Here is a 9618-nt window from a genome sequence, read left to right on the forward strand (position 1 = left end):
CCCCCTTTCCCCTCCCCTCTCTGTCCTCTCACTCTTCTCTCCCTTCCTTCCTCCCCTCTCCTCTCACTCCTCTGTCCCACATTTTCCCCCTCTTCCCCATTTTCCCCTCCTCTCTCCTCCTTTCTCCACTCCCTCCTCTCCTTTCTCTCCCCTCTCCTCTCTCTCCCTCCCCCTCTCCTCTCCTCCCCTCCTCTCTCTCCCCCCTCCCTCCTCCTCTCTCCCCCCTCCCTCCTCCTCTATCTCCCCCTCCTCTCTCTCTCTCTCCCCCCTCCTCTCTCTCTCCCCCTCCCTCCTCCTCTCCTCCTCTCTCCTCCCCTCTCCTCTCTCTCTCTCTCTCTCTCCTCCTCTCCCCTCCTCTCTCTCTCCCCCTCCCTCCTCCTCTCCCCTCTCCCCTCTCCCTCCTCCTCTCTCCCCCCCTCTCCTCTCTCTCTCTCCCCTCTCCCCTCTCCTCTCTCTCTCTCCCCTCTCCCCTCTCCTCTCCCCCCCTCCCCTCTCCTCTATCCCCTCCCCTCGCTGCAGGTGAGCATGGGCACGTCTGAAGACGGTCTGATCGGGATCCCGTTCCCGGAGCACAGCAGCGAGATCCTGTGCCGGCTGAACGAGCAGCGGCGGGCGGGCCTGCTGTGCGACGTGACGATCAAGACGCAGGGGCTGGAGTACCGCTCCCACCGGGGCCGTTCTGGCCGCCGTCAGCCAGTACTTCCGCAAGCTCTTCACCACCGGGGGGGGGCGCTCGGGGGGCTTCGGAGGCGGCGGGGGTCCGCGCAGCGTCTGCCAGCTGGATTGCGTGGACCCTGAAGCCCTGGCCGCTCTGCTGGAGTTCGCCTACACGGCCACGCTCACCATCCGCACCTCCAGCATGCGGGGAGTCCTGCGCGCCGCGCGCCTGCTCGAGATTCAGTGCGTGACGGACGCCTGTCTGGATATCCTGCGGAGCAGCGGGGAGGAGGGTGAGGAGGAGGAGGAGGAGGAGGAGGAGGAAGCAGCGAAGGAGGAAAGCAAGCGGGATCTGGGGTTGGAAGGGGAGGGGCGTTACGAGACGGACGCCCGATTCCCGGAAGGATTCCCGGACGGATTCCCGGACGGATTTGCCCGGGAGAACGGCAGGCCAGCGTCGGAAGAGGAGGAATCCCCCGCTCCCCAGAGACAAGTGCCGATGGGAGGAGGGAGAGGAGGGAGAGGAGGAAGGAGCAGGGGCAGCCCTAGACGGCCTCGCAAGAGGGTCGGCAACAGACTCCCCCTGCCTCTCCTTCACCCCGTGCTTCGGGGGGCTGCGCTGGACTACTCACTGAGGGAGAGGGAGAGGGAGAGGGAGAGGGAGAGGGAGAGGGAGAGGGCCTTGGGGAGCTCTGTGATCATCCCCAGGGCACCGGAAGACCTGGACAGGGAGGAGATCGAAGACTACGAAGGAGGACGAGGGGAGAGAAACGGCTTCTCGTTCAACGAGAGCACGGCTTACAACGGCTGGCGCTTTCGGACTGCCGCGGACCACGAGAGGCTGTCTGTGGAGGAGGAAGAGGAGGAGGAGGAGGAGGAGGAGGAGCCAGGAAAGGGGAAGGGGTTTGCGCACCCCGGCCCGCAGCTACCCGAACCAGCCGGGCTCCCCTTCTCTTTCCCCTCCGCGGGCAGCCCCCAGCTCCCCGACAAGGCCGTGCGAAAGAGGAAATCGCAGACGCCCCAGCAGTGTCCCGTCTGCCAGAAGATTATCCACGGCGCCGGCAAGCTGCCTCGGCACATGAGGACCCACACCGGAGAGAAGCCTTTCCAGTGTGGCACCTGTGGGGTCCGATTCACCAGGTACAGAGCGTGCGTTACCAGACCTCTCTGTGCTTTACAATGCGTCCCTGTGCGTTACCAGACCTCTCTGTGCTTTACAATGCTTCCCTATGCTTTACCAGACCTCTCTGTGCTTTACAATGCTTCCCTATGCTTTACCAGACCTCTCTGTGCTTTACAATGCTTCCCTATGCTTTACCAGACCTCTCTGTGCTTTACAATGCTTCCCTATGCTTTACCATACCTCTCTGTGCTTTACAATGCTTCCCTATGCTTTACCAGACCTCTCTGTGCTTTACAATGCTTCCCTATGCTTTACCAGACCTCTCTGTGCTTTACAATGCTTCCCTATGCTTTACCAGGCCTCTCTGTGCTTTACAATGCTTCCCTTTGTATTGTTATTTTTAATTAGTCATTTAGCAGACACTTTTATCCAAAGGGACTTACAGAGACTAGGGGGGGTGAACTCTGTATCATCAACAACTGCTGCTGCTGCTGCTGCAGAGTCACTTCCAATAGGAGCTCGCTTGTTTCACGTCTCATCTTTTTCTGACCTTCACAAATTAAAAACAGAAGAATGAATGAACTCGTTTTGCTTCATGAAGTCGAATGAAAACCAGTTAAATAACGTTAACATATTCAATTACACACCGCTTTCTAGTTTTCCATATAATGAAAAACTGACTTAAAATAAAAAAAGTGACATTTCAGAAATCTAACATGAAATACTGCTGTTCTACTATTGCGACTTCCTTCCGGGAGACTCTCCTTTTTATTTTATTTTATTTTTTTTGCGGTATCATTTTGTAGTTTCTTTGAGTCACATGATGTTAAATTATGTTCATGTAGTTTTTTTTTTTTTTTTTTTGCATTGTGATGCAAAGAGCAGCACATTGTGGATCATCCAGTGGTTCCTGAGTAAGGGTGTTTTATACAGTGTGTTTTATACAGGCTGTCCGGAACTCATGTCATTCCTCGTTTCTTTTTGAAAGAAAAGAGGATCATGATTATATGACCGTTTTTAATTTCTGCATCACACAAGCAGCGGATCAGGACACTCGCGTGATCCGAGAGACGTCAGGTCTGGGAATCAGACTCCCGTTGCACAGCGGTTTGATCCGCTCCTGGTTTCGCTGTGAGTTTAATAATCGGACACACCTGAGCTTGTTGCCTAGACACACTGGGGGCTGATCAAGCTCTTGTTAAACCTGGCCTGCTATGCAATAGGAGTCTTATTTCCATCCCTGTTGATTTTCTATGAGAGAATGTCAATACAGATCAATACAGAATAATTTCCAACCCTGGTCTCTCTCTCTCTCTTTCTCTGTCTCTCCCTCCCTCCCTCCCTCTCTCTTGTCTCTCTCCCCCTCTGTCTCTTGTCTCTCTCCCCCTCTCTGTCTCTCTCCTCCCTCTCTCTCCTCTTCTCCTGTCTCCTCTCTTTCTTTCCCCCCTCTCTCTGTCTCTCTCTCCTCTCTCTATCTCACCCTCTCTCTCCCCCTCTCTCCCCCTCTCTCTCTCTCTCCCCCTCTCTCTCTCTCTCCCCCTCTCTCTCTCTCTCTCTCTCTCTCTCTCTCTCCCTCTCTCTCTCTCCCCCCGCAGGAACGACAAGCTGAAGATCCACATGCGGAAGCACACAGGCGAACGTCCTTACTGCTGCCCGCACTGCACTGCCCGCTTCCTGCACAGCTACGACCTCAAGAACCACCTGTCCCTGCACAGCGGCGACCGGCCCTTCGAGTGCACGCTGTGCCACAAGGCGTTCGCCCGCGAGGACCACCTCCAGCGACACCTCAAGGGACAGAACTGCCTGGAGGTGCGGACCAGGAAGCCTCGCAGAGCGGGAGGAGGGGGAGGAGGAGCGGGGCTGGCCCTGGAGGAGAGTCAACCACTGACCCTTCTCCAGCAAGGATACCCCGCCCCCCTCCTCTCCCGCTCCCCCCTCCCCTCCTTCGTGTCCGCGGACGGCAGGCTGTGGAGTCCCGGCACCTCCACTCCTCCCTCCCCGACCCCCAACGGCCCCTGGGAGGGCCCCGATTCCTCCGAGGAGCCCCTTTAGTTCACAGCGCGGGGGTTCCAGCGGACTGCGGTGTGGAGCGTGGCTTCACTGCAGCAGACAGGAGGGGGGAGGAAGCAGTTATAATAGGGGAGATGACGAGCGCTTAACTTACAAAGGGAGCAACAGGTTTTTCGTTCATTTTTTGTGTGTTTTACTGTGTTTTCAGTTTTTCTAATTATTATTATTATTATGATTATTATTATTATTATTATTATTATTGTCGTTGCTGTTATTATCAGATCATTATTATATTATCAAGATCATTGTCGTTTTTTTTAAATATATTTTTGTTAGACGTTCTGTGTACAGGCAGCCCTGGCTAGTTTTCGCTTCCTCTGTGCTATGCAAAAAAAAAAAAAAAAAAAAAAAAAGGAAGGAAGGAAGGAAGGAAAGGAAGGAAGAAAGAAAGAACGGTGACAACCTTAAAGGGGAAGTCACTGATTATTCACCCATGCCAGAGAGAGAGAGAGAGAGAGAGAGAGAGGGAGGGAGATAATGCACTAGATTTTAAAGCTCTGAAAATCTATACATTTGAATTGCTATTGTAAACTCGTAGCACTGTTTGCTGTGTAAGGAAAATGTATTAGTTTTCTTGAGCTTGTTCTGATGGCTCGCTTGGGGTTTAGGGTTGGTATGATTTTAAGGTACAGCATAGTGGCGTTGAGTTAGCTTACAGCTAACTGTTTTTCTCATCCACTGTTTAATCCCCTTATTCCTCTCTTAGTATATTATATTTGGAGATTTGAAGTTAAACGGGTTTAAAGGTAACAGTCAGGAGATTTTTTTAAAAATATGTAATCTAAAGCAATTAGTGCCACCTAGTGCCCCTTACCTGTAACTGCACACCTTTTGAATAATCTCGTTTATTTGGGGTTTTTTTTGTATAAAAACAGCTGCAAAAAAAAGAGATCAGCCAAATAAAGGATAGGATATCAGGAATGGAAACAAGACTCCCATTGCATAGCAAGGCGATCCATTCCTGGTTTCACGACTTTGTTTTAATAAGAAACGTAGCAAAGCCTGGAATGGGTGAAACTGCGGTGCAATTGGATCCTTAATTGAGGTCTGTGGTGTGCGCAAGTTTGGGGTTTGAATGGAAAGATGGTGGGTAGGGAGATTAGTTGAACCCCGTTTTCACAGATGCAGCATTAAGACGCACCTGAGCTTGTTGCCTAGACACACTGTGACTCATCAAGCTGGTAGGAAAACCTGGAATGGGTGACCACTGCTGTGCAACAGGAGTCTTGTTCCCATCCCTGATTGGGCAGGGGGGTTTCCTGTATTGTTAACCCCATTTTACGTACCAAATGAATTCTCTTTTTGAAAAAAAAAAAAAAAAATCGGAGCACGAGCTGTATTTAGGTCATTTGATACATTCTATTTCGTCACAGAAAGAAAAATCCGATTTTGACGGACAGTCAAGTAAGTTAGACGCGTTCCCTGTAATTACAGCAGTGAAATTTCACGCCGGCTATGAAGTAGCAATGCAGCCACTTTTATCATTACAAAAACACCAAGAAATTTAATCATTTGGAAGCCATAAATAAACGCATGTGAAGGGCTGTGTTTGCAGAATTATTAACTTTTGCGGTTAGCAAAATCTGATTCCGTTTCCATAACTCAAAGACAAACCAAATCAATTTTACGTTACGAAAAAAAAATATATAGAGGGATGTTGTCATTGCTGGCAAATGCGCTCTACGTTGTAAGAACTAGCCCGACTCTTGGGTTTGAGTCTAATAAGGAACTCCTTTGAACCCTCACCACACTTTGAGTGAATCCAGTTCTGTGTTTTGCTTTAGAAGCGACTCCAAATTATAAATGTATGCGCGTCGGGCCCAATGTAATGTGGGGCCGTTTGTGTTCAAATTATGCAGCACAAAAACAGATTGTGTCCGAACAGAGCCGCGTGCAAAACGTATTTAAACACCCCCTATAGCTCCTGAACGAAACCACTGCATCTGAAAACCTGGGGGAACCGTCTGGCAAATTAGTAGCGATGGTCTAATTGCATTGATGCCTTTAATAGGCCACCCATGCAATTCATTTAAAACAGTAAAGAGAAAAGGAGCACAGAGCCACACACGGTAAAACGCAGGAGACTTTTTAGAAGTGGTTTAAGACGCCTGATTAAAGCACAGAGCGGTGTGACATTTTCACACAGGAGTGTGTTTCTATATCCCTGATTACTGAGCGGAGATTGAAATCCTCACCCCCAGAGGTGTTTTCATGCAGGCGGGTAGATGAAGGAGATCCATGACACATCTGGAGGGGCTCGGATACGTTTCACACACTGCTGTATATAGGTGCTGTGTGTGTCAATGCTGGTTTAGTTTGTGTGTGTGTGTGTTGGTATTGTTTTTATGTAAACCTAAGACTTACGAATTTGCACTAAAAGTTGAAGTTAAGAAAACTTGAAAAAAAAAAATGTTAAATTCTGTGTGCAATAATAACGGTTTATTGTTTTGAATGTGTACTTTGAGGGAGTGTTTAAAATTAATGATTTATTAACTAGATATCAATTCAAACCAAAAAAAAAACGACAGTCGAGGGAGAGAGGTACTGTTAAATTGATTTGTTGAATTCACCGGGGTGAGGGGAGAACTGAGACTTTTCAACTCGCACCGCGATGACTTCCGGTACAACTTACGTGTCTCAGGTACTTTTCACAACAGGACTACACTTACCAGAATGCATCGCGGTTTGTGTTGAAAAGCCTGACGTACATGTAACCCTAATTATGGCGGTTGACCTTTTTTAATTGAACTTTGTATATAACGCTGTGTGCTTTTTTTTTTTTTCAAAACAAAAAAAATTAAAAAAAAAAGATAAACTTCAGGGCTTTCTGATGCGTTTTTTAATATTAATATCATTCAGTATAGCTCCTAGACAATCTGTAATGTATTTTATTGTTGGTTACAAGTCTTAAAGGATCGATGGGAGATTTAGAGCCCGTCCGCATTGCAGCAAATGCAACGACAAGCGCAGAAAGGGACCAGTGATTTGTTTTTGGGTTTTTTTTAGGTGTGTAGCGAATCCACAATTCGGTGTTTTCACTTGCATTACACGGCAGTTTGAAACATTTCTGTGAATTTCCAACGGTTTTTTGTTTTTATTTTGTTGTGGTTTTAATTATTTTAATTTGTCGGCTGTTTTATTTATTATTATTATTATTATTATTATTATTATTATTATTATTATTATTATTATTAATAATCCCAGCTTGTCAGAAGTGTGTGTTCGTTTCTAATCTCTTCTTTCAGTTTGCAGAGGATCCCTGGTGATCTGTCGGATGACCGCTGCTTTCACAATGCATTTAAACTGCTTTGCAATGCGACGGTTCGGCTTTCTACAGCTCGGCGTTTTGCTGCGTTTACACCGAATCGTGAACTTTTCTGTGATCTTTATGAAATGATTTGATAGTGACATTAAAAAAAAAAAAGAAAATAAATAAATAATAATCTATATTTAAATGTACAGTCTGTTTAATATATTTATAATAATAATAATAATAATAATAATAATAATAATAATAATAATAATAATAATAATAATAATAATAATAATAATAATAACGATCAGTTAATGGTACTGTTGTAAATAATTCTCAGGAACACAAGCAAAAATGCACTAAAATATAATGCAAAAACAAAACTGTAATCTAGTACTATTGTTGAAAATGCGTGGATTATTCCCTGCCTTGGTCGTGTTGCGGTGGCGCAGGACCGGGCTATATTCACTCTTAAATTCCTCTGTTTCTTTTAACGGCCTGTTTTGTGGTTTTTTTTTGGGGGGGGGGGGTCAATTTTCATGTTTTGTGAAATTGTTTTCCAGTTGTCAATTTCTAGAGTTTTATTTCTAAGGTGCAACAAAAAAATAAATAATAATAATAACACAAGATTGATCTATTTAATGTCTCCTGTCGTTATTCTTTAAAATGAAGGCGCTGTGTTTGTTTATTTTACAACGAAGAGCCGCCTGATATATATATTTTTGTCTCATCCATGCACGTTGTTTTCTGTTGAACAAATCCATGAATTTTAAATGCACTGATTTTGAGTTCAATAAGGACAGCCCCGTGTGTTCATAGAAGACCTCGCCAGATTCTCAACATTGTTAAAAACACGAACGCGTCTGCTCGTTACGAAAAACACAGAGACAGACAGACACAAATACACACACACACACACACACAGACACAAATTATTATTATTATTATTTTTTTCTTAGCAGACGCCCTTATCCAGGGCGATTTACAGTCGTAAACAAAAATACATTTCAAGAATCACAGTACAAGTAATAATACAATTAAGAGCAAGATAAATACAATGACTTCGGTTCTAGCAAGTACAAGTGTGACAAAATATGATTCAATAACGGAGCAGATAACAGCGTCAGTGATAGTTACATCAGGATATGATTGAATACAAAATACTACAGATTAAATGACACTTGACAGATTACAGTACTCTGAAGTGCAGCATTAAGTGCAGTAAAATACACCCAGACACACACATACCCAGAGACCTGCTCTCTCTCTCTCTCTCTCTCTCTCTCTCTCTCTCTCTCTCTCTCTCTCTCTCTCTCTCTCTCTCTCTCTCTCATACACACACGCGTTGCTTATCGTGTTAATAAGGACATTGACTCCCACACACCTGTACATCTCTTATCTCAAAGTCCAGAGGGGACTCGACACGATAACACAATATGCAAATTACAGAGGCTGACGGAAACACTGCTTCCCTTGTTCTGTCCAAACAGCCTGTGTCCTCAGAAGGTAGGTTTTGTCACAGTTTCTTTTTTTTTTTTTGTCGGGACTTTTTCTGACCCAGCAAGCACTATAAACAAACACACACAGAGAGACATAATTAAACGTGTACCCCTTTTTAACAAAACTATTCCAATCCAAAATTGCAACTGACCAATGGCCATAAAGTAAGGTGACCAAAATTCAGAATGAGGTCACATGCAGATTAAAACCTAAAAAAACAACTATATTATGTTTGTGTTTTAAGCCTGCTTTTTGAATACAATGCTTTTATCACGTGCTGTTTTCAAACTAAACTGCATGTTACATCACCACGTGCAGGTGGTATTTCTAGTTTCATTTCACATGCTTTTAATTTAAGGACTGCTGTCTCGGTTCGTTGCAAACCGACACTTTGTTAAGGCTTTGGGGGGAAATGTTGGGACACCACGACAGGTGGTAGGGGAAAGGAGGCTGTACCGGTAAAACCGGGACGCCTGGTCACCCTACCATAGAGATCACCATACTGCCTTTCGCTTGGGCGCGCATCGCCATCTTGCCTGGGGGAATCGTTTACATTCAGCAATAGAAGTCTCTGCAAAATCGGGACATGATGCGCAGCTGCATAAACCAGTAAAGAAAGACACACACACACACACACACACACACACACACACACACACACACACACACACACACACACACACACACACACACACACACACACACACACACACACACACACAATGAAGGTACCACGCTTCTATAAGCCTCAACAAGCATTGTGGAGTAGTGGTTAGGGCTCTGGACTCTTGACCGGAGGTTCGTGGGTTCAATCCCAGGTGGGGGACACTGCTGCTGTACCCTTGAGCAAGGTACTTTACCTAGATTGCTCCAGTAAAAAACCCAGCTGTATAAATGGGGAATTGTATGTAAAAATAATGTGATATCTTGTAACAATTGCAAGTCGTCCTGGATAAGGGCGTCTGCTAATAAATAAAATACTAATGATGTATTTTTGGCATTTGGTTTGCAGGGT

At 45.8% G+C, this 9618-nt stretch overlaps 1 protein-coding gene across 1 annotated transcript; it reads left to right on the forward strand.

Annotated features, from left to right (window-relative positions):
* Positions 1-489: 489 nt before the first annotated feature.
* Positions 490-6623, forward strand: LOC117965180 (zinc finger and BTB domain-containing protein 7B-like). Its single transcript, XM_059007461.1, is given in 3 exon segments — positions 490-672; positions 674-1797; positions 3376-6623. Coding segments are annotated over 3 exon segments (1728 nt in total). The 5' UTR covers positions 490-525; the 3' UTR covers positions 3833-6623.
* Positions 6624-9618: the final 2995 nt, after the last annotated feature.

This window comes from Acipenser ruthenus, chromosome 35 (assembly GCF_902713425.1).
Source record: "Acipenser ruthenus chromosome 35, fAciRut3.2 maternal haplotype, whole genome shotgun sequence".
Taxonomy (NCBI): domain Eukaryota; kingdom Metazoa; phylum Chordata; class Actinopteri; order Acipenseriformes; family Acipenseridae; genus Acipenser; species Acipenser ruthenus.